The sequence below is a fragment of the Saccostrea echinata genome, unplaced genomic scaffold (genome assembly GCF_033153115.1).
Source record: "Saccostrea echinata isolate AGI-Se365-2 ecotype Australia unplaced genomic scaffold, CSIRO_AGI_Sech_v1 ptg000002l, whole genome shotgun sequence".
NCBI classification, from domain to species: domain Eukaryota; kingdom Metazoa; phylum Mollusca; class Bivalvia; order Ostreida; family Ostreidae; genus Saccostrea; species Saccostrea echinata.
In genome coordinates, this window is record NW_026889751.1 from 14649326 (window position 1) to 14676023 (window position 26698).

At 33.9% G+C, this 26698-nt stretch overlaps 1 protein-coding gene across 2 annotated transcripts in view; it reads left to right on the top strand.

Moving 5' to 3' along the window:
* Window positions 1–17832: 17832 nt before the first annotated feature.
* LOC133173370 (sugar transporter SWEET1-like) overlaps window positions 17833–26698 on the top strand; it is a 335382-nt gene continuing 326516 nt past the window's right edge. The window contains exon 1 of one of the 2 annotated variants that reach the window (XM_061308365.1): window positions 17833–17991. In XM_061308365.1, coding sequence (XP_061164349.1) covers window positions 17924–17991 — 68 coding nt within the window. In that variant the 5' untranslated portion in view covers window positions 17833–17923. The remainder of the gene's footprint in view (window positions 17992–26698) is intronic. The other variant, XM_061308358.1, reaches the window with a different exon arrangement.

Here is a 26698-nt window from a genome sequence, read left to right on the forward strand (position 1 = left end):
AGAGGTATAGATTAAAGACTTTCGGCCCCTTTCGGTCCATAGTTTGAGGGGCCAGCCCCTTTTCCTTGATATCACCTTAAAGCTCTTGTCATTTCAAACACTTTTTGTTCAATAACTGTTCAGAAATTCTTTTTCGTTTCCAAGATGTTAGCAAAAGAAATATTTAGGGGCCAGCCCTTCAACTCCTTAAGGGGGACATTTAGCAAGATTTGAAAGGTTGCATATTGTTTAGAACATTATTTTAAACATCTTTTGTTCAGTATTGCGTATCAAAATATTTCCCACTTTTGAGATATAAAGCGTCAAAGATTTTGCATTCTGGCCCCTTCTGGCCCCTAATTATGTAACATATGACGTAAATATTATAATATATAGTTGTAGACTGTTAAGATAAACATTTTTGCTTCAGTAATGTATAACAAAATATTGATCATTAAAGAGTTATGGACTAAAGACTTTTGGCTCCTCTTGGCCCCTAATTTGAACGGTCAGCCCTTTTTTCTTGATATCATATAAAAGATCATGTAATTCTACATAATTTCTTTTCAATATGTCTTAAGAAAATATTCATGGTTTTGAAGATATGATAAAAAATGTCTCGAAATTTCACTCCTGATTCATGTCCTAAATTTCGACCCCTACCGAGCTTCCATACTAGCCACTTCCGGAAGATTTGAAAACCCAGGTGCACAATGGAAACATGTCCTCTAGCTTTGGTAAAAATTTCAGCGCTTTAGCTAAATCCGTTTTTGAGTTCCAGAGCCGACAAAGAGACCCTTTAATATCCAATAAAGGGGCGATAACTTCCGACCAGAAGTGAATTTTTCAAAATTGAAATGCCGGTACAAACTTCAGATGGTAACACATAAACTCTGAAAAATTGAAACAAATCGACCGAGCCATCTCCGAGAAATCTTCTGCACAAAATCGGTAAGGAAAAAAAAGAATAATAATAAAAGTGAAAAAGAAACAATAGAATAATAGAAGGGTCTTCCGCTGAAGACGGAAGACCCTAATAATAATAGAGAAAAAGAAACCGAACGAAAACAATAAGGTCTTCCGTTGGAGACGGAAGACCTTAATAAGAAACAGTAGAATCACTATAAGGTCTTCCGTGAAGACGGAAGACCTTAATAAGAAACAGTAGAATCACTATAAGGTCTTCTGTGAAGACGGAAGATCTTAATAATAATAATAACTAGAAACCTTGTTGCCATGGCAACAAGAAGGTCTTCCGTCCCTTCTCTGTCTTCGGAGAAGTTGATTCCTCACTAAACAACATGTTATGTTGTGCATTCCCTGTAACACCTTCATACAATATAGTTCCTTCGCCATGCGCTCGGCACTTTGAAGTGAATTAAAGTTGTGGGTCTTTTGGATGAGACCTTAAAAACTGAGACCCCGTGTCACGGCAGGCGTTGGCACGATAAAGATCCCTCACTGCTCAATGACCCTGAGTGACTAGGTCTAAATTTGAAGCCCTTCACTGGTATATTTTCACGTCTCTATATGAGTGTAAAATTCTCGAATAGGAAGTAAACATACAATCAATCATACATAAAATATAATTTAACGTTTATATTTTGAAAATATTGCAAAACTGGAATGGAAAAAATACGATACATCATTTTAAGGTGGGGGGAGGGGCTTTGTTCCAAAACATCTTTGTGTGAATATTTTTGAACTTTGAGATTCTCACACTCAATTGTACAAAATATAAAATTATGATAAATAAGATTTGTGACCGGTCGGCAGGGGATGCTCACTCCTCCATGACACCTGATCCCACCTCTGATGTTTGGAGGTCCGTGTTTGCTCTGCTCCTATTTTGTATTGTTTAATGGACCTTTGAGCTTGAATACTGTTCGTTATCTTCATATATTTCATTGAAGACTTATCTACACTGATTTGTTTTATTTAATTACCTGATTTCAGGCATTTCAGGTTACACCCACCCACCCCCTCCCCCCGAGTCGGCACCAAACACGCATAACAAAATGATAGATACTTTACTGAAGTATAACGTGAAAGCATATTTTTTTTCACATACTGTTTCGAGTATACAAATTTTTACGTGTTTTTTGTGTTAATGTGTTAATACACTGTATACCATTAATTAACCATACCTTTATGCGCTAAATTGCTTTGACAGATCTTGCTCTAAACTAAATGTCATTGAATTTTTTCCCCTCTCATTTGAAATTGCTATTTGTTATTCAATCAAGATGAGAAAATAATTAATTCTACTTTCAAAATATAATTTGACAAATCTCAAATTTGTGATTCAATTGCATAGGTACCTAGCTACATTTACATTTACCTTGTTTTGTCATATCACACACATATGCACATGAATTAGTGCAAAATTCAACGTCAAACTCTTTATGAAGGTGTAAAATGACACAGTGCTATTGTGAAGTCAAACACCATTGCTCTGACGTTGAACGACATAGCCCCCCCTTTTTTTTAAAAGATAAAATATACCATTTGAGCCCAAACAACAGTGTGATAAAATTCGGACATTATTGGGATTTAATACGAGTTGCCCGCGAGAAAATTCAACACGCTAACCATTACGCTATCAAAGACCATCGCATCAAAGTAAAAAGTAATGAATATCTAGAGTTAGCGTTAATCAATTTTTAAACAAATTACATATTTAGCATTCTGATAAGACTCTCTATTTAACCTATAAATATCTTTTAAAAATGATGAAAAACAAAAAAGTTCAAAAAATTACCCTTTTTAAATCACTTCCTGTGACGACCGGAAGTGGCGACGACACACGAAATGTTTCCATCACACATTTACAAATCACATTCTATCATATCTGAAAGTTTCAGACTCCTGCCTTTAACAGTTTCCGAGAACATTCACGGACTAGATTTTTAGTGGAGAAAGTGAAAAATCGGAATAAATCCTGACCGGAAGTAAATTTTTCCCAATTTTTTCAATATTTCAAAATGGCATGAGATAACACATCTTTCCTGAAAATTTGGCTGAAAATGAATGAGTAGTTTTTGAGATATCGCGATTTGAAAAGGTCAAAAAAATAAAAATGAAAAATAATAATAACTAGATACTTATTGCCTAGGCAATAACAGGTCTTCCGTTTTCTTGACTTCTTTGGAAAAAAAAACAATCTTGTCAAAAAGATTACTCTAAATAATTAATAAAAGTTATCTCAAGGCTTCCAAAGATATGTAAATACAGATAAAAACAAACGGAATTACTTTTCTGTTTTCTTTATGTACTTCGTCATGAACGAAAGTGCTCCAAATGAATAAAATGCTCATTCTACACCTAAATTATTCACAACTGATCATCCCTAAAAGTTTCCATGAAAAACTACTCATGTTTGAGACAACTTCCGGTTTTTCGGTTGGCACTTCCGATGAAAATAATTTGCATGGTCATGGTCTTTCTTACATCTGCATTAGCCAAACATTTCTGTAAAAAGTAAAAAACTTTAAAAATTCACTTTTTTGCATCGCTTCCTGTCACGACCGGAAGTGACGGCAACGTACGATTTTTACATGATGTAGATAAACTGGTGACTGACTATCAGTTCTGAAAGTTTTAGACTTCAGTCATATACTGTTTTTGAGCAATCAGGTGAACAAAGTTTCAATTTGAGGACAGAAAAACACGCGACCGGAAGTGCATTTTCCTAAGATGGTTGACTTCGCACTAGATAATTGCAGTCTCAATAACATATGTAAAAATCATTGCAAAAACTTTATCAATAAGCGATATTTTTGAGAAAGTTAAAAATCCCGATTACAAAGTTTCTCTCTTATAACCGGAAGTTATCGTCTTTTGTTTCCAGTGAGACCAACACATACAGAAACGGTGAAAGAGATTCAATTAAATGATGCAAATTTTATTTCAAAAGAGAAAAGTTGAAATTTTTAATTTCTTTGATCACTTCCTGTAACGACCGGAAGTGACGGCTGACGCTATTAACCCAAAGGGTTAAGCTTACTCCTTAAGTTCTATTACTCTTATAAGTATAGTGTCTTATTCTCTTACCGTTTCTGAGATCTCACTTTGACATGTTCTTATTTTGCGGACAGTAAAGCACGCGACCGGAAGTGAATTTTACCAAGATATTTGACGTTACTCTAGACATTTGCAGTCTAAATAACATATCTAAAAATTATTTCAAATACTTCAACCATAAGCGATATTTATGGGAAAGTAAAATACTCAAATTATGTACTTTTTCGCTTATAACCGGAAGTTGACGTTTTTGTTTCCAGTGGGACCAACATATTTCGAAACTGTAAAACAGATGCAACAATGTGATGCAAGATTTAATTAAAATAAGAAAACTTAAAATTTTCGATTTCTTTGATCACTTCCTGTGACGAACCGAAAGTGACGGCTGACTGATTTAAACATATTCCACAAACGTACTTGTCATGATTTATAATCCCTGAAAATTTGAGGTCTTAAGCTTTTACCGTTTCTGAGATAACCTCCGGACATGATCTCTTTTGAAAAAACGGAAATTTGACATATCTGACGAACGGAAGTGAATTTTGCAAAATCCTTCAAAATGTTTTTAGTTTATTTTATTTGTCATAATCCCTCAAAGTTTCAAGAAAATCCATCGAGCCATCTCTGAAAAATCGCTTGGACAAAAAACGGGAAAAAAAATAATAATAACTAGATACTTATTGCCTAGGCAATAACAGGTCTTCCGTTTTCTTGACTTCTTTGAAAAACAACCTCACAATCATCTCAATAAGATTACTCTAAATAATAACAAAAGTTATCTCAAGGCTTCCAAAGATACGTAGATACAGATAAAAACAAACAGAATTACTTTTCTGTTTTCTTTATGTACTTCGTCATGAACGAAAGTGCTCCAAACGAATAAAATGTATAAAAATAATATGCATGGTCATGGTCTATCTAACATCTGCATTAGCCAAACATTTCTCCAAAAAGAAAAAAAAACTTTAAAAATTCACTTTTTTGCATCGCTTCCTGTCACGACCGGAAGTGACGACAACGTACGATTTTTACATGATGTAGATAAACTGGTAACTAACTATAAGTTCTGAAAGTTTTTGACTGCAGTCATGTAGTGTTTTTGAGCATTTAGGTGAACAAAATCTCAACTTGAGGACAGAAAAACACGAGACCGGAAGAGCATTTTCCTAAAATGGTTGACTTCACACCGGACAATTGCAGTCTCAATAACATATGTAAAAATCATTTCAAAAACTTTATCAATAAGTGATATTTTTGGGAATGTTAAAAATCCCAATAACATAGTTTCTCTCTTATAACCGGAAAGTGTCGTTTTTTGTTTCCAGTGAGACCAACACATATAGAAACTGTGAAAGAGATTCAATTATATGATGCAAGTTTTATTTCAAAAGTGAAAAGTTTAAATTTTCGATTTCTTTGATCACTTCCTGTAACAACCGGAAGTGACGGCTGACGCTATTAACCCAAAGAGTTTTGCCTACTCATTAAGTTCTATTACTCTTGTAAGTTTGATGTCTTAATCTCTTACCGTTTCTGAGATCTCACTTTGACAAGTTCTTATTTTGCGGACAGTAAAACATGCGACCGGAAGTGAATTTTATCAAGATATTTGACGTTACTCTAGACATTTGCAGTCTAAATAACATATCTAAAAATCATTTCAAATACTTCATCTATAAGCGATATTTATTGGAAAGTAAAATACTCAAATTATGTAGTTTTTCTCTTATAACCGGAAGTTGACGTTTCTGTTTCCGGTGGGACTAACATATTTCGAAACTGTAAAACAGATGCAATAATGCAATGCAAGATTTAATTAAAATAAGAAAAGTTGAAATTTTCGATTTCTTTGATCTCCTCCTGTGACGACCGGAAGTGACGGCTGACGGATTTAAACATATTCTGCAAACGTACTTGTCATGATCTATAATCCCTGAAAGTTTGAGGTCTTAATCTTTTACCGTTTCTGAGATATCGTCCGGACATGATCTCTTTTGAAAAAACGGAAATTGGACATATCTGACGACCGGAAGAGAATTTTGCAAAATCCTTCAAAATGTTTTTAGTTTATTATATTTGTCATGATCCCTGAAAGTTTCAAGAAAATCCATTGAGCCATCTCTGAGAAATCGCTTGGACAAAAAACGGGAAAAAAATAATAATAATAACTAGATACTTATTGCTATGTTTCGGGTGGGACCAACAGATATCAAGACTGTGAAAAAGATACAATTACATGATGCAAGTCTTATTCCAAAAGAGAAAAGTTGAAATTTTTGATTTCTTTGATCACTTCCTGTGACGACCGGAAGTGACGACTGACGCTCTTAAACCAAATGGTTTTGTCTACTCCTCAAGGTCTATTATTCATAAAAGTTTGATTTCTAAATCTCTTACCGTTTCTGAGATCTCACTCCGACAATTTCTCATTTGCGGACATCTAAACGCGCGACCGGAAGTGAATTTTACAAAGATATTTGACGTTACTCTAGACATTTGCAGTCTTGATAACATATTTAAAAATCAGTTCATATACGTTATCTATAAAAAATATTTATGGGAAAGTAAAATACTCAAATTATGTAGTTTTTCGCTTATAGCCGGAAGTTGACGTTTTCGTTTCCGCTGGGACTAACATATTTCGAAACTACAAATAAGATGCATTAAAGTGATGCAAAAAAAGATTCAAAAAAGAAAAGTTGAAATTTTCGATTTCTTTGATCACTTCATGTGACAACCGGAAGTGACGGATGACGCTCTTAACCCAAATGGTTTTGCCTACTCCTCAAGATCTATTAACCATATAAGTTTGGTGTCTTAATCTCTTACCGTTTCTGAGATATGACTGGGACAAAATATTTTTGAAAAAAACGGAAATCGGACATATCTGACGACCGGAAGTGAATTTTGAAAAAATGAAAAAAACGCCTGGGGGTATTTTCATTCTCTATCATCCCTGAAAATTTCAAGAAAATCCGTCCAGCCATCTCTGAGAAATCGCCCGGAAAAGAAAAGGGGAAAAAAAAAATAATAATAAAAAGAAACAGTAGAATCGCTATAAGGTCTTCCGTCTGAAACGGAAGACCTTAATAAACAGTAGAATCACTATAAGGTCTTCCGTCTGAAACGGAAGACCTTAATAAACAGTACAATCACTATAAGGTCTTCCGACTGAAACGGAAGACCTTAAGAAGAAGAAGAAACAGTAGAATCACTATAGGTCTTCCGTTGAAAACGAAAGACCTAATAAGAAACAGTAGAATCACTATAAGGTCTTCCGCGAAGACGAAAGACCTTAACTAGAGCAAAGCTCGTTGCAAAGCAACGAGTGGGTCTTCCTTCTTAGCGATTAGCTTGTAAGTTGACGTAATAAATGGATAATTATTTATTTAATTTCCACCTAAAAGTTACATGTTTCTGTTTAGATTATCAACTTTGCTAACATTCTCTTTCTTCTTTGACCCAAATATCAAGAGACCTCATCTCTGGAACTCTGAATTTGGAGTGAGCATGAGGAGATATAATTCAACAGTACTTCTCCAACAGCACTCTTGAAATTGTATCCACAATACTAATACTCCCAGAAACTCATTTCTTGAATTTTGACTTTTGATTTTTAATTTTTAGACTTTTCTCTTCTATTTATCTAGCATCTTTGATGCAATCATGTTAGTAAAACGTTACACACTACAGAATCATCAGTGTTTTGCTACATCACTGTCATTATAATTGCTTGAAAAAACATTTACACAGCATAACTAGATAGTAAGTAATCCAAATGTGTTACTGATTGACGATCTCCATTGTTTGACAATCAGTAAGTAAAAAAATACTCATACAAGAAATGCATAAGGATGATTTCAGTAAGAAACGGTGTCACTTGTGGAAAGTTTTAACATAACCTCTTTTTTAGCCTTTAACTTATAGTTAAACTTCATTATCTCAAAAACCGATATCTAAATACCATTTATAAGCTGAAGTGAGTTGGTACTCCCATCCACCTATTCTTTAAGTTTTTTACCCTGCATGGTTATCTGGAGTCATTGAATATCTTGATGTTTAATCTTGGTCCAGTTGAAATTGAGATAAAATGGTTTTACTGTACTTCTTGGGTTCATTTATTTAAATGTTTTACAAGGGGAAAAAAGACACATATTTTAAAGTTTTGTAACATGTTAAAATAATCTTTTATATGTACATGTATATTACACATATATTCAAGTAATTTTTTTTGGATAAGAATTCATTAAAAATATTGAAGTTGATTGCAGTAGATATAACGTGAATTATGAGCCTAAGACACAACAAGCAAATTTAAAGAATAGTGGTCTCATTCTGTCATTTGTCAACTGACAAAGTTTGATGATCATAGGCCTTAAACAACATGTAGGGAAAAGACATGTAAATTGTATAGAACTGAAAGGTATTTATAGCTGTGAAAAGCTTAACAGGTTTGGAATCAGGTTGTCACATCACCTAATGTAAAAAAAAAAACATCAAATGATTTCTCCATGAATCCTATGACTGCACAGTAAAAATCGTTGTATATTTTCAAAATTTTAGTAAATGGACCTGATTTTTTACATACTAATAAACAGATAAACAAAATATAAGAATTTAATCAGACAAATGTCATTTTTCAGAGTGCACAGTAAATTTTCCGTAAATCAATGTGTACGCGAACTTTCCTAACAACCCTCGTTCATGTACATGCCCTTAGCACTGAAGTCATTTGAAACATGCACATATGTTAACACTTGTTGTATATGCCAAGATAGCAGTTCTATCTAAATTATTTTGTAAAAATACATATATTACAAGTTCTTATGTATTAAGGCCTGATGTGTCCATAATCCTAGATGGAAGGACTTTTATCCTTGTCTGACTGTTTAAATTTCAATATGCCGCTTATTCTTTGTCATCTCCCAACAGATGCTCTTCTGGCAAATATGGTCATGCTTGGTATCAAATTTCGGTTATCAGATGGCAGTCACACCTATCCAAATGAAATTGAAATTTCTCATTTAAAATTTAAAAAAAAAAGTGCAACTTATAAATGATAAATATTACTCAGACAGCTTCATCGAACAGTCAGAGGCTTTAGTCAAATGAAAGTCGAATACTAGTTGAAATTTAAATTAATTTTTCATGTCATTTTCCTATTTGTCATTAAGAGACTGCCAGCCTGTACAATATTTAATCTACGTTATAACCATTATACAACCAATTATTGAATCATTAACATTTACGTAGTAATAAATATATGTATCAAATATATTTGATTTCAAATATAATATTTACTGCACATTTTGTCTATATATAGAGAATATCAAATGCTCGCATTTATCCTTTCTTTTCCTGCTGCTAGTACATGTACATGTACCCATTATTGGTTTCTTATCTGAAGCCATTTGAATGGGTCTTGCCAGTGATCCATGATTGTTAAACAATTAAAGTGTAACTCTTATAAAAACAAAATTTTAATTATGAGATTTTTGCAAACAATCAATATAATTTTAAAATGATTGATATTAATACATGTATCAGAAAGAAACACCTTTAAATTATCCTCATAACTGTCCCCCAAATTACATGTATTTATAAATATGTATCAGCTATTTTATTATTCTTCATTAATTGGTAGTTGCATTATATGAGATCTTATGAAATTGCAGGTTGAAACTTTACAATTTGGAAATGACGTCTTTTAAAGTATGCCAATGCATGTTTGTCAAACAAAAAAATTCCTTTGAACAATTAATAAAGACCAGTTAAGCCTTTCTCTGAGTTTGAACACTGATACGTTAATAAACAAGAGGCCCAAGGGCCTTGAATCGCTCTTCTGATAAACTGTACAACCTATCACTTCTTTTTGAAGCCTCTAAGTATCCTGTATATTTAGATAAATATTTGAAATTCCAGAAGTAGGACATCATGACCTACATTTTAGATGAAACACTCTGAGAACCCAAGATGATTCTAAGCCAATTAGTACCTGAGAGTTGGTCATGGTGACCTACTTATCACTTGTCATTCTCTGAGGACCCAAGATGCATCAACTAAGTTTGATGATTCTAAGCCAATTAATACCTAAAATATTTTTAAAATTATTACCATAAAATTTCAAAAGTAGGTCACAGTGACCTACTTTTCAGATGACATACTTTAAGACCCAAGATGCATCAACTGAAAAAGTTTGATGATTCTAAGCCAGTAAGTACCTGACATATTTAAATAAAGCCATAAAATTTCAAAAATAGGTCACAGTGACCTCCTTTTCAGTCGACTAACTCTGTGGACCCACGATGCATCAACTGACAATGTTTGATGATTCTAAGCCAATTAGTACCTAAAATATTTAATTAAAGCCATAAATTTTCATGGTGACCTACTTTTCAGTCAACTTACTCCAAAGACCCCAAATGCATCAACTGACAAAGTTTGACGATTCTAAGCCAATTAGTACCCAAAATCTTTAATTATAGTCATATAAATTGAAAAGTAGGTCACAGTGACCTACTTTTCGGTCGACCTACCCCGTGGACCCAAGATGCATCAACTGACAAATTTTGATGATTCTAAGCCAAATAGTACCAGAAAATATTAAATACAGCTATAAAATTTTAAAAGTAGGTCACAGTGACCTACTTTTCAGTTGTTGTACTCAAAGGACCCAAAATGCATCAAATGACGAAGTTTGATGATTCTAAGCCAATTAGGACCTGAAATATTTAATCAAAGCCATAAATTTTCAAAAGTAGGTCACGGTGACCTACTTTTCAGTCAACCCACTCCGAAGACCCAAGATGCATCAACTGACAAAGTTTGATGATTCTAAGCCAATGAGTACCTGAAATATTTAATTATACTCATATAAATTGAAAAGTACAGTACCAACCAGACCCAACCTGACACCTAAGCAGTCCCAGAAAGCAGTCCCCGGGACTGCTGTGGGACTGCTCTAGGGCCGCTGTGGGACTGCTCTGGGACTGCTCTAGAAAGCAGACCCAGCAGTCCCTGGGACTGCTTTCTAGGACTGCTTTGTTCACTCATGCATGAAAAAGGTTCTGAGTGACATGATAGCTCCGCCCCTTGTGTATTCTGAATTTGCAGGCTCCCTGTTGTTGTTTTGTTTACTTTCAGCAGAGAGGTGTTTAAGATAAAGAATAAAAAAAAACAAGGATTTTTTTTACAACATTTTAATAAGTAGAGATAGATATACATGTAATTACTAAATGTCTTCAGGGGCTGTAAATTTACACAATTGTAGTCTAGAATTAATTTAAAAAATGAAAGTAGTTAAAAGGGAAGTCAGGAGATGACTTTTATCCTTTAAATTAAACTATAATACAGGTGTTTGAAAAAAAAATATATCTAGGCCTATTTAATTAATTAACGCTAATTAAAACTTTAATACAGGTGTTTGAAAAAAAATATCGAGGCCTATTTAATTAATTAATGCTGTCAAGTTACGGAATGTACTCAAAGTTTGCATTAGCACTATTTAAAAACAAACAAACAAACAAATAAACAAACAAACTTGTCATTACAATAAGACATTCAGAGGGACGTACTGTACTGGATTTTTTTTAAACTTAAAAAGCTAAAACCATATGCATGCTAAAAAAGAGCATTCCTTGCTATTTTTTTCCGCCCTCAAATAAAACTTAATAATTTATTAAATGACCATGAAATAAAATTATTCTACCATTCTTCAGTCATTGAAAAAATTATATTTGTGAACAATTATTGGGGGATTTATTTATGAATTTGTTTTTGATTTATAAACAAGTAATTTAATGAGTAAATTTATAAACATTTTAAAATATTGGGAATTGTGACTTATTTCTTATTTGTTTTGTTTGTGTTTTCCTGGCCGATTAATAAAAAGCAATACAAATGTATAAAATGGTGTCAACACCTGAAGTTTCAATCGCCTTCGGGCATGATTAGCAGAAAGTCAATGCATGTTATTTGGGTATCAGTGTTACACATCACTGAACATGCTAGTCAACAATGACACTTATTTCAATCTATGTATTGCAAAAAATCTTCGTTTCAATAAATGTGTATAAATTTATTTCGGGATTAATTAATTTTGAACATAATCTGAGGGTTCCATTCGCGTGATTTACAGATGTACACTCAAACGTTTATATAATAAAAGTATTATTGTTTTCTGTTACATAGATAATTTAACGATAATTAAATTGGCAAGTCAGTGAAAATAATCATGACTGAAATATAATACACAAAGAATTTTTCAAAAGCTCCGGTACTTAAGAAAACTGCATTCAGAGTATAGTATGGAAATCGGCCTTGCTCTATAATTATAAGGCCTATTTAAAGCAAGTTTTGATAGAAAATAAATAACTCAAGCTTATTTATCTATAAAAAAAAATAAAAAATAAATAAATATGGAAACCAATATCAATCACAGTAATTTAGAAATTGATTTATTTTGGTGAAAAATTAATATACCACAAAACTGTGTTTAAATATTCATGTTATTTATAGGAGTGAACGTCTTCTTTGTTCAATATTTATTATTTGTTTCTATATACGTGTAGTGTGATTTTCTTAACAGATAAAAAATGACTGTCGCATGAGAATTGATACTGCTCAGAAAGAAATGGATCATCAATTTCAACTGCCTTTTATAGTTACATTGTTTATTGGTAATCTCATTTCTGAGTAAGCTCCGCCCATTAAATTAATTAAACCCGCCCACTGGGACTGCTGGAACTGCTTTCTGGGACCGCTGGGACCGCTGTGGGACTGCTCTGGGACCGCTGTGGGACTGCTTTAGCAGACCCAGAGCAGTCCCAGAAATCAGTCCCCGGTTCTGCTCTGGGACTGCTTTGTGTCAGGTTGGGTCTGGTTGGTACTGTAGGTCAGTGACCTACTTTTCAGTTGACGTATTTTGAGGACCCAAGATGCACCAACTTACAAAGTTTTATGATCATAGGCCTTAAAATGTCCAAATTATGCCTCTAAAACGCTTTGAAATCGAATGCCTGCAAAGTTCAAAAAGTAGGTCACTGTGACCTACTTTTTAATAAATATGTTTTATGGCCCCAAGTTGCAAGAATCTTACAAGATTTAATGAATCTAAACCTCTCAGTATTCGAATTAATGACCTTAATTGTTTTGAAAAAGATTAGCCATAAAATTCAAAAAGTAGGTCAAGGTGAACTACTTTTTAGTCAACGTACATGTACTTTGAGGACCCAAAATACATCAGCTGACAAAATTTGATGATCATAGGCCTTTAAAAGATAACAACATAGGCAATATCATCTATAAGCAGTGGCAGTTGGCAGTAAGCAGTTGCCTGTCATACATCGAATTCCATAGGATCGGTATGTTATCTTCAAATTTCTGGTCAAAAAATCTTCAAATTTCTTCAAAATATCTTCAAATTTCTGGTCAAAATATCGCTAAAAACAAAGATTTGAGATAAGTATTGCAATATTATTTTACAATGATGTTTATTTAAGTTGTATGTATATAAATAATCTAATTGCATTGAATTATAAAATTTTACCAGCGTACTCTAAAGTACCATATCGTACTCTGTTTAGTAGAACATATATACACAGCTGTATAATCGATACGGGAAAATAGTACTAACACATCTTGTCCCAATTTTGAAAAAAAAATAAAAATAAACTCATGCATTTTTATCCTAGGCGGCAGTTAACTTGTCATTCTGGTACAGTATGTTGTTCAGCTTTATCAAAGTCATCTATGACGTATTTTTATAAGTTCGGACTAACTTTCTATTTGTTTTATTACTTTATATAAAGATAGGACTTTCCTGTAAATTACACAATTTAATTAAATGAATCACGTTTCAAACATATTAGAAATTTATAACAATAACCTATTTATTTACCGACTCCGCATTTAAATAACAGACATAGATTAAAAGTCAATTTAACTAAGGAAATATGAGGTTATTCAGGTTCAAGATCGGCGAAAGTTTTAAGTTGAACGTAAAAAAAAACATCTAGGCCTATCATGTTTATCTACAATCCATCTCGTGTTTTTATTTTTTAGCTCAGATACGCCATATATAGCTTTAACTTTTGTCAAAGATGACTATGAAATAAGATAATAACATGTATAAAGTAAGCTAAACAACAACTGTATTTTCTGGATGCTATAGGTTACCTGACTTTAGTTCGATCTTATTATCATGCTAGAAGATGTTCAAATTTTGAAACTGATATGAATATATTAGTAGTTAAATGTACATATAAATCATGTACGAGGGGTGATCAAAATGTTCGCGAACTATCTCCATAATTACAAAACCACAATTCAGATCAGAATGAAATTTGACACACATATAGTCATACATATGTTCTGTAAATAGCAGATGTTATGTAATGTTTTGCTCGATGTTTGCGACGTCACAATGTGAAAATGACGTCAGGTGACTTGTTACAATAAATGGTTCACTCAGTCGTACTCGAGCAACGAACGGCTGTAAAGTTTAACGTATATCTTGGAAATCCCTTTGCAGAAGCATATAATATTTTGTACAAGGTTTATGAAGACAAAAGACTTGCCAGAGGTTCAATCAATAATTGGATTGATTGTTTTAGTGAAGGAAGGGAGATGGTTAAAAATGGTGTTTGTTTTGTTGCCAAGTGAAAGCAAGCTGAGGAAGAGATGTGTCCTTAGTAGAGCAATTTGATATAAAAGATCGCCAAGTTACAGTTAGAAAAATAGTTGAATATCTTAACATTAATATAATTATTAAATCCTTGAATTATCGTTTACTTTAAACTTTAAACATATCAGATATGATAAAAAGAAGGAGCCCATACTATATCCATATTGGATAAACGACGTTCCTAAGACAGAGATCTCGGGTTGTGATGGTCGCCATGCTCATTCTGGAAAAGGATATAATTATCTACCCATCTTATTTCCAAGAGCCATTTCTGACAAATGGACTGTTTTGGTTATAAAAAATAACTTGCATGGTAAAAAATATAAGACTCGGAAAAATCATTCAACTTCTTTGAACAGAACGCTACGGAGCATGTCACGTGACCGCCTGGATCACGTGATTCGCGCATGGGCAGAACGGTGGCAAATGTGCATTAAAATCGGAGAGGACTACTTTAAAAAAATAATGAACACTGAAACCTAATTTTATTTCTTTTATGGAAGTAATTCAATTAGTTCGCGAACTTTTTGATCACCCCTCGTATAACAACTTCCAGATCGAACACAGGGCAAAACGCTGTAGCTGGGCCCTAGCTAGGTCAATATTCGGCAGGGTCAATTTTCAACGCGTTTATGTCGAAAGTGCCGAAAGATAAATTACCAAGATGTTAAACTAGAGTGTTCCAAGGAACGCATGTGTCGCCTGCTTTGTAGATTAATTAAAGGTGTAAATAAATCTAAGAGTGGTCAATTTGTTTTATTAACTATAAGCATACTAGACTGATAGTTCATGCATTTGCATGCAAAGAAAAAATGGCACCCATGGATAGTATAAGACTGCGATAGAATCTGACAATCAAAGAAAATATGGCTCCATAATTAACCCTCAAATGAATAATTAAATTGAAATTATTAGAAATAACTGTCATTTTATTAATACGTGTTTCTAACAATCCTCCAAAAGAAACTTCAGTCTGTCTTTAATGCAATTGTCAGTCTACACGATCCACTTTTGAATACCGACCCCGATGTATTTTCATGGAATTTAAATGCAAGTTTGTGCGGTTACTGAATATCATACAGTTTCAAAGTACTTTTTCATGAGCTAAAAGTATTTCCAGTAATCATTGAAAAGAGATTTCAGTCTGTTTTTATTGCATTTCTCAGTCTACACAATCCATTGTGGAATACCGATTCCGATGTATTTTCATGGTATTTAAATATAAATTTTTGTGTGGTAACTGAATATAATACGGTTTCAAAGGACACTATCATGAGCTTATAAACATGTATATTTCCATTTCTATTTGTTTTCTCTGTGATAACTCTTTGAAAGTTAGGAGAGTTGATTTCTTGATCATTCCACCGGAATGCAAATTTCGCCAAGCGAAAGGTCAGGAGCTAAGAAGGCCTAATATGCATGTAATTCTCGTGCGGCTGTTTTGTGTCTGACTCTAAGGAGGCCTAATATGCATGTAACTCTCGTGCGGCTGCCTTTGTGTTTGACGTCAGTGGGCGGGGACTATTGAAATTGACATGTGAGGCCTCGTGTAATTTAAATCTATTAGTCTACATTTTTGAAATCTAAATTTACAATTTTATTTCACAATGAAATGGAAATATAAGGAATGCATAAATTATCCCACGTTTCCAACTATCGTTGATGCCCTGGCATACTCGACTAACTAAACATTGATTCCTTAAATAAATGCTGATTATCTAAACCCGCCTCTCAAAATTCATAAGTTTAATTAAACTGCCCGAGATGTTTTTTGCAAAGTTAGTCAAAGGTCAAGGTCAAGTGAACTGTAACGCTGGTGTTTTTTAAAATATGTTTTATGACGATCAGTGAAGATGCTAAATAGCAAAGACTTACATTTTAAATGTGAAAAATATGCTGTATATTTGCACTATTCACTTTTTTGTAAAATAGGTCAGAGGTCAAGGTCAAGAAATCGGTAACCATGGCAATTCACAAAAGCCATAGTTCCAAGTAATATATGTGCAAAATATCAAATCCATATCTCTTACAGTCCTTGAGATTTAAGGTGTGAGAGACGGACAGACAGACAGATGGACAGACGCCGGGTAAAGTGATCCCTTAGTGCCGCTCTGCCCTGCAGGCGACACAAAAATTCCACGACATTTGGTCTCAATTTTCAACGTTTAAGAGTCATCCCTGGTTCAATATTCAATGTTGAAAAAACCGTTCGCGGTAGCTCAGTCGGTAGAGCGTTCTCTCCGTGATCGGGAGGTCGTGAGTTCGAATCTCGGGTCGCCCGCGTGGCGCAATGGTTAGAGCGTCTGCTCTAGAGTCGCGAAGTAAGGAGTTGATCCTTACGTCGCGGGTTCGAATCCCACTGTGGGACGTGGAGACCGGTCCTTCGGATGAGACCGTATACACCGAGGTCCCGTGTCGCAGTAGGTGCTGGCACGAAAAAGATCCCTCACTGCTCAATGGCCGTAAGTGCCGAGTATAGGACAAAAATTTGCAGCTCTCCACCGGCAAGTGGTGGCGTCTCCATATGAGTGAAAAATTCTCGAGAGGGACGTTAAACAACATACAATCGAATCTCGGCCGCGACTGACCTAAGTCGATAAAAAATGGGTAGCAACTGTTTCTTCGCTATGCGCTCGGCACTTTGAAGTGAAAGTTGAGACCTTAAAAACCGCGGCCCCGTGTCACGGGAGGCGTTGGCACGATAAAGATCCCTCACTGCTCAATGGCCCTAAGTGCCGAGTAAAGGTCAAAATTTGAAGTCCTTCACCGGTACATGGTGAGGTCTCTATATGAGTGAAAAATTCTCGAATGGGACGTAAAACAACATACAATCAATCAATCAATCAACGTTGAAAAATGAACCCCGGGTAAATTTTCAAATCGGGTCAAAATACCACGAACTACGCTGGCCGAGACAAACCGCTCGGCCTGATATCAGGGTCGAGATCAAAAGTTCTATATGACTCATTACTTTTGTTAGAGACTTTAGTGTGTGTTAGCGCGACGGAGTGGTTTGTAAAATAAAATTGCGTTTACTTAGTGCGACGGCTTGTTGTGAACAACGCACCGTCGCGTTGTTAAACTTTTGTAAATGGCCCTATTTGGACACCATAGTATAGCTTTATTGATAAGGGACGATAACTTGTGTTTGTTTTGAAAAATCGGAAGGCATGTGGTAGATCTACCAAAATTTTGACATCATGATCATCTGATCTACTCTCAACGTTTACATTTAAAATGGAAGTATTTCGGATGGTAGAACTTGGAACTGAGATCGTCACGTATCTCATGATGTTAAGTGCCATGTAAGTATCTTATGTTGTTATAAGTCAGTGTCATTAACGGCGATTGGTGTAACGTTTTACGGCTGTTATATACGGTATACAAAGGCCTGTATTGTTACATGGCCGTAGGAATCGGGGAGGGGGAGGCACGGGGGGGGTGTCCCCCCAATAATAATTTTTGGTAGTTGATAGTGCCCCCCTCCAATTGAAAATGTATGGTATGTACCCCCCAAACTAAAATTGTTTCCTACAGACACGTATGATATATACCCCCCCACCAATACCACCCCCATACATGCATATATATTACACACACACACACACATATATATATATATATATATATATATAAATATATATATATATATATAAATAATTATAATTATAATTATATATAAAATATATATATACCCTGTCAGTCAAATGTCAGTGGGTTGTCCTTCAGTAACAAATGTGTCATCTTATCGTTCAAAGTCAGTGAATAGTCACTTCTCTTTGCTGATAAAGGATGCATGGTTGAGCTGTCCATTTTTAAAAATCAACAGAAATCCACTAATGAGGGATAAATAACGAAACATGTAATGAAACTTAGTTTACATAATTACTTAATGTAGAGCATGCAGAGACTGTAAAATAAATAACTGTCATTTATGTCTCAGACATAGAGACTGACTGACTCAGTTTATATTTTATATTAAAAATTGGTGTTCATATTCTATGTCAAATAAAAAACTACAGCATAGTGCCATAAATGAGTCAACTTTTTTAATGACTGTCATTTGAATCATATAAAATCAACTTGCCTGAATTCCTAATGCCAGCAGCCTCTTAAATCGTGTTCATGTTCTTCTTCACCCTATAACTATAGTCCTGCTGGACACTTTATTACTGGTGACGTAAATATAGTTAATAATGAGGACCTTAGATCACCAATTTTAAAAGGTCCTAAATATAGGGAACCCCGATCCTTCAAATGGCGTCGGAATTTCATAAATAATATGGATTCTGTAGAGGATTACGCCAGGCGCTGGGCCAGACATGCATGAAAAAGAAGACCTTGACACTTTGTCTGTCTGAGAATGGATTAAATGTATCAGATGTATGTTAAAATCGCACATTAAGAGCCATTCTCTGTAATGACTTGAACTTTTGTATAGGAGCTGTGGCACGCATAGTCTCAGAATTTCTCCAAACTCTCTATGATAAAAGTCTTTGATACCCTAAACTCAAATCAGGCAAAAATTAGTTGCTACGTGTCATGGTTACCATAGCAACATGTCCTAAAGTTTGAAAAATGGCATTTTTCAACATCTTCAGAGTCCCACAGTTAACGTTTGCAGCAAAGCAAACAAGTGGCAACGACTGTTTCTGAAAGTTGAAGGCCTGGTGTCTTAAATGCATGATAAACATGTTTGGTAAATCATCTATAACATACGTTACTATGGAAACAAAGTATTCAAAAGTAATAATTTTGTTCATTTAATTTTATAAAGTCATACACTTAAGAATAAAAACAATTATAGGTTGAAATGCAAGCAAATAATAGAGAAGAGATCCTTGTAACATATACCAAGGACAAAATATGATATTCCTTATAGGTTGGCAATGGTTGCCATGGTTTTAATACCACAAACGGATTTTAAATTAACTCTCTTAGTGTTTTAATCTTATCCTTTCTTTTTAAAAAGCATATTTCTATATAACTGATGATCAATTTTTAAAGGCCTTGATGTGACCCTAATTTTCACATTTCAAAAAATTCAATTTCAATTCTTTAAATAGTGCGTTGCTATGGAAATAAGGCGAAAAAACATGCATAAAAATCTGAAAAATACTCTGTTTCCTTGGATACGTACCGTTGTATGTAGATTCCCAAAACTTTAATGATTGATATTTGTGAACAACTAACCCGACTTTCAATTTTGACTATCACCCATCTCAAACTGGATGCAAAAAGCTGGCAAATAGGGTCCAATATTGACGAAAAATTAACAAAATCGAACATTTTCTCTTCTTGGTAACCATAGCAACAGTGTTGTATTTTTCAACAACCTTTATCAATATATGATATTCAACTTTAGTTCTACGAGATAAGTACTATTCAAGGTGATTCAAATAATATTTTTCTTGATTAAAAGGTTAGTAAATTCCTAAAGCAGCAAAAAAATATCACTTTAAACAACTAGTATGTTGTTTCCATGGTTACACTGCAAAGTAACAATTAATCTCAATTTTTCTTATGTTGTCGGTGTTGCAAGGTCCTAAGGATGCGTATGCGCCAGTCATGAATTTTATTGTTTTTCCTCACAATAGTAGCATTAACCCAATAATAGCGACAGATTTTGCATGGTGACACTGTGTTACCATGGCAACCATGAAAGTTATTTTTAGAATAATATTGCCAATACCTAATTACATGAGGTCAAATATTTTTCATTGTTTTTCTTACGTTGTTGATTGAGTTTGATCATGTAACATCTATCATTTGTGACTATAGACCGTTTTTCAGCATTTTTCAGCATCTAAAATGTATTCCAAATGTACCCATGGTTACCACTTACTTAGAGATAAATTCTAAATAGTTTCTTTATAGCGTAAGTGGCAACAAGGTGTCAGGTTTTTGTGAGAGTGGTTTGTTTGTTATTCTTAGTCTTTATTAAGGCTTAATAAAGATTTAAAGTAGCTGAAAATCTCAATTTTTTCAACTTTTCTGGCTGTTACCATGGCAACCAAGATACATAGCAACGAAATTTTATTTGATATATGTTTCTGGTGTCAAGTTGTAATAATGGGCAAAGTTTCATCAAAATCGGTGACCATGCGTGGCAAAGAAGTTTAAGTGGTTACAGAGAATCGCTATTAAAAGATTGAGGGGCAATATGAAACCATCTATCCTTCTGTATTCAATAATCCAGAGGTGAAAAAAGAATTAGATAGATTACATGATCAGTATGTACTGGTCCCTGCTGACAAAGCAGGTAACAACATTGTCTTTGTTTGTAAGGCTCATTATATTAAATGTATTTTAGAGGAACTTGGATTTAATTCTACAAGTGCTGCAGGTAATCCAACTTTTACTCATTGTTCTCTTTCTAAGGAAGAAATTCTTCTGTAACCGGAAGTAGAACTCTTAAATGAATAAATTAACAAAGTTACTAGCCAACTTGGCTTAAAGCAGTAAACTATCTCCAGTTATGTCTGTCAACCCAGGTAAGGGGATATCTTAACTATGATCAAGCTAAATGAAAACACAGTTGCAAGTTTTATAAATTTAATAAAGTGAGAATTAACCTTTGCAAGTAATAACAAATAATAAATAATAGTCAAAATTTAACCAAGAATAAAGGGAGGAATGTGGAAAACTTATGAAAATAATTTATGTCCCTACTGAGCTTCCATACTTATGAAAAAGGTCAAAAATCCTATAAAAACAATGAGTTGGGAAAATGTAAGGGAAATGAGCTACATCACCCAATATGAACTCTACTAATCAACACTCTAGAGTTGAACTTAAAATAATAATGCTAAATCAGGACTCTAAAAATATCTAACCCAGAAAAATAAACAACACCAAAAATAAACAAGCATTCTGAGAGTATTGCATTAGCAATACTTGTCCCCTACCGGCAAGTGTAATCTGATTCCCATTAAGAATTGAAAATGCCATAATTCCGTCAAAAATCAATGAAGCGGGACATAATGCAAAATTGATCTGAAACTCATCAAGATACACTCACATACCAAAAATCAGCTCAATATCTGCAAGCGTGTAGGAAAAAAGTGCGGAAAACCAAGTGGGACAGACTGACAGACAGACAGAGGGACAGACGGACAGACAGACAGACAGACGGACGGACAGACTCAGAGGAAACCTATAGTCCCCTCCGGTTTCTCCGGTAGGGAACTAATAATAACTAGAAACTCATTACTAGTAATGAGAAGGTCTTCCCTTATATTACTTCCTGTTTGCATGAACATGTCTTTTCCAACGTCGGTATTAGCCTAAAACTTATGTAGAAACAAAATAACTTAAAAAATACTTTTTTGCTTCGTTTCCTGTCATGACCAGAAGTAATGACGACACACGATTTTTACACGAAGAAAATGAACTGATGACTGACTATAAGTCCTGAAAGTTTTATACTTCAGTCTGTTACTGTTGCCGAACAATTGTGAGAACAAATTCTAATTTTGAGGACAGGAAAACACACGACCGGAAGTGAACTGAATAAAAATCTCTGAATTTTCTCTTGACTTTTGCAGTATCTACAGCATATGTAAAAAACATTTCAAATACTTATCTATAAGTGATATTTATGAGAAAGTTAAACCACGAAATAACATAGTTTATCTCTTAAAACCGGAAGTTTAAAATTTTTGTTTCCGGTGGAATCTTACAAATTTCAAAACAGCGAAAGGGAAGCAATAAAGTGATGAAAGTTTTAATTTTAAAAAGAAAAGTTGAAATTTTCGATTTCTTCGATCACTTCCTGTGATGACTGGAAGTGACGGCTGACGCTCTTAACCCTATGTGTTTTGCCTTCTCACCAAGTTTTATTACTCCTATAAGTTTGGTGTCTTACTTTCATGCCGTTTCCGAGATCTCGCTGAAATAACTTTTCATTTTGAGGACAAGAAAACACGCGACCAGAAGTGAATTTTTCTAAGATATTTTACGTCACTATTATAGACATCAGCAGTCTCAATAACATATTTAAAAATCATTTAAAGAACTCTATCTATAAGCGATATGTTGGGGAAAATTCAAAACCCCTATTATGTAGTTTCTCTTATAACCGGAAGTTGTCGTTTTTTGTTTCCGGTGGGACCAACACATATCGTAACTGTGAAAAAGATACAATTATATGATGCAAGTCTTATTCCAAAAGAGAAAAGTTGAAATTTTTGATTTCTTTGATCACTTCCTGTGACGACCGGAAGTGACGACTGACACTCTTAACCCAAATGGTTTTGTCTACTCCTCAAGGTCTAAAACTCCTATAAGTTTGGTGTCTAAATCTCTTACAGTTTCTGAGATCTCACTTGGACAAGTTCTCATTTTGCGGACATTTAAACGCGCGACTGGAAGTGAATTTTACAAAGATATTTGACATTACTCTAGACATTTGCAGTCTTGATAACATATTCAAAAATCAGTTCAAATACGTTATCTATAAAAAATATTGATGGGAAAGTAACATACTCAAATTATGCAGTTTTTGGCTTATAGCAGGAAGTTGACGTTTTTGTTTCCGGTGGGACCAACATATTTCGAATCTACAAATAAGGTGCGGCAATACAAGATTTTCTGGCGATTCAAATAAACTGATGACTGACTATCAGTTCTAGACTTCAGTCGTTTACTGTTGCCGAGCAATATTGTGAGAACAAATTCTAATTCTGAAGACAGGTAAACACGCGACCAGAGGTGAATTTTATAAAAAATCTCTGACGTTTCTCTATACATTTGCAGTATCTACAAAGTGCATAAAAACATTTCAAGTGATTCATCGATAAGCAATATTTATGAGAAAGTTAAATATCGAAATAACGTAGTTTATAATTTAAAACCGGAAGTTGATGTTTTTGTTTCCGGTGGAATCTAACATATTTCAAAACAGCGAAAGAGATGCAATAAAGTGATGCAAACTTTAATTTAAAAAGGAAAAGTTAAAATTTTTGATATCTTTGATCACTTCCTGTGACGACCGGAATTTATGATGGATGCGTTTAACCAAAATGGTTTTTCCTACTCCTCAAGGTCTGCTACTCATAAAAATTTGGTGTTTTAATCTTTTACCTGTTTTTGAGATCTCGCTCAGACAACTTTTCATTTTGAGGACAGAAAAACACACGACCGGAAGTGAATTTTTGAAAGACATTTGAGGTTACTATAGACCTTTGCAGTCTGAATAACATATTTAAAATTCATTTCAAATACATTATCTATAAAGAATATTTATAGGAAAGTAAAATACTCAAATTTTGTAGTTTTTCTCTTATAACCTGAAGTTGTGGTTTTTGTTTCCGATGGGACTAACATCTTTCGAATCTGTGAAAAAGATGCGATAAAGTGATGTAATTTTTAAATAAAAAAAGAAAAGATGAAATTTTCGATTTCTTTGATCACTTCCTGTGACGACCGGAAGTAACGGCTGACGCTCTGAACCCAAGTGGATTTGGCTACATCTTAAGGTCTGTTGCTCATATAAATCTGGTGTCTTAATCTCTTACCGTTTCCAAGATCTTGCTCAGACAACTTCTCATTTTTAGGACAGAAAAACATGCAACCGGAAGTGAGTTTTTGAAAGATATTTGAGGTTACTCTAGACATTTGCTGTTTGAATAATATATTGAAAATTCATTCCAAATACTTTATCTACAAAAGATATTAATGGGAAAGAAAAATAACAAGTCTCCAGTTCATATCTTTAGCCATTCTTGAGAACACTCGCGGACAAAATTTCATATTAAAATCAGAAAATTGTCCATAACTTGGCACTGGAACCGAATTTACCAAAAAACGGAATTTTATATAAAATTCATATATAGACCTTTTATCCCTGAAAATTTCAAAGAAATTCATTGAATAGTTTTTGAGAAATCGCGTGCACAAAATTTTGTCAAAAAAAAAAGGATAATAATTAATAATAACTAGAAATTCATTGCGAGCAATGAGAGGTCTTCCATCCGATTTTGAAAATAAAAACGAAAATTCAAGCTGAAAAAGTGATAAAAGGAATTCAGACACTCTGGAGGTTTAACCCTGGTCGTCAGCGTGAAAATCCATCGTGCTAACCATTAACCATTTGCTTTCTTGCATCACTTCCTGTCACGACCGGAAGTAACGGTGATACAAGACATTCTCATGATTCAAATAAACTGATGACTGACTATCAGTCCTGAAAGTTTTAGACTTCAGTCCTTTACTGTTGCCGAGCAATATTGTGAAAACAAATTCTAATTTTGAGGACAGTTAAACATGCGACCGAAAATGAATTTTATAAAAAATCTCTTACTTTTCTCTAGACATTTGCAGTATCTACAACATACATAAAATTATTTCAAGTACTTTATCGATAAGCAATATTCATGAGAAAGTTAAATATCGAAATAACGTCATTTATCTCCTAAAACCGGAAGATGAGGTTTTTGTTTCCTGTGGAATCTAACATGTTTCAAAACAGTGAAAGAGATGCAATTAAGTGATACAAGTTTAAATTTAAGAAAAGAAAAGTTAAAATTTTTGATTTCTTTGATCACTTCCTGTGACGACCGGAAGTTACGACGGACGCATTCAACCAAAATGGTTTTGCCTACTCCTCAAGGTCTGCTACTCATAAAAGTTTGGTGTTTTAATCTTTTTCCTGTTTTTGAGATCTCGCTCAGACAATTTTTCATTTTGAGGACAGAAAAACACATCGGAAGTGAATTTTTGAAAGATATTTGAGGTTACTCTAGACCTTTGCAGTCTGAATAACATATTTAAAATTCAAATTTCAAATACATTATCTATAAAGAATATTTATAGGAAAGTAAAATACTCAAATTTTGTAGTTTTTCTCTTATAACCGGAAGTTGTCGTTTTTGTTTCCGGTGGGACAAACATCTTTCGAATCTGCGAAAAAGATGCAATAAAGTGATGCAATTTTTAAATAAAAAAAGAAAAGTTGGAATTTTTTATTTCTTTGATTACTTCCTGTGACGACCGGAAATGACGGCTGACGTTCTGAACCCAAGTGGTTTTGGCTACATCTTAATGTCTGTTGCGCATATAAGTCTGGTGTCTTAATCTCTTACCGTTTCCGAGATCTTGCTCAGACAACTACTCATTTTGAGGACAGAAAAACACACGACCGGAAGTGAATTTTACCAAGATATTTGAGGTTACTCTAGACATTTGCTGTCTAAATAACATATTTAAAATTCATTCCAAAAACTTTATCTACAAAAGATATTAATGGGAATGAAAAATACTCAAATTATGTATTTTTTCTTTTATAACCGGAAGCTGACGTTTTTGTTTCCGGTGGGACCAACATATTTCAAAACTACAAAAGAGATGCAATAATGTGATGTATGAATTGATTTAAATAAGGAAAGTTGAAATTTAACGATTTCTTTGATCACTTCCGTAAGCGACCGGAAGTGCCGACGACGAACGAAAAGGTGCGCTCTCCAGTCTAGAAATCATGTTCTATCATCTCTAACAAGTCTCCAGTTATTATCTTAAGCCATTCTTGAGAACACTCGCGGACAAAATTTTATTTTAAAATCAGAAAATTGTCCATAACTTGGCACTGGAACCGAATTTACCAAAAAACGGAATTATATATAAAATTCATATATAGACCTTTTATCCCTGAAAATTTGAAAGAAATTCATTGAATAGTTTTTGAGAAATCGCGTGCACAAAATTTTGTCTAAAAACAAAAGAATAATAACTAGAAACTCATTGCGAGCAATGAGAGGTCTTCCGTCCGATTTTGAAAATGAAAACGTAAATTGAAGCTAAAAAGTAAAAAAAAAATCAGACACACTGGAGATTTAACCCTTGTCGTCAGCGTGAAAATCCAACGCGCTAACCATTTCGCCATTTGGACTCCCGCTTCAAAGTGAAAATGATGAATATCTAGAGTTTGGATTTATCATTTCAAAAACAAATTATATATTTAGTATTTTGAAAAGAGGCTCTCTTAACACTACAATTATTACAGAAAAATATTGA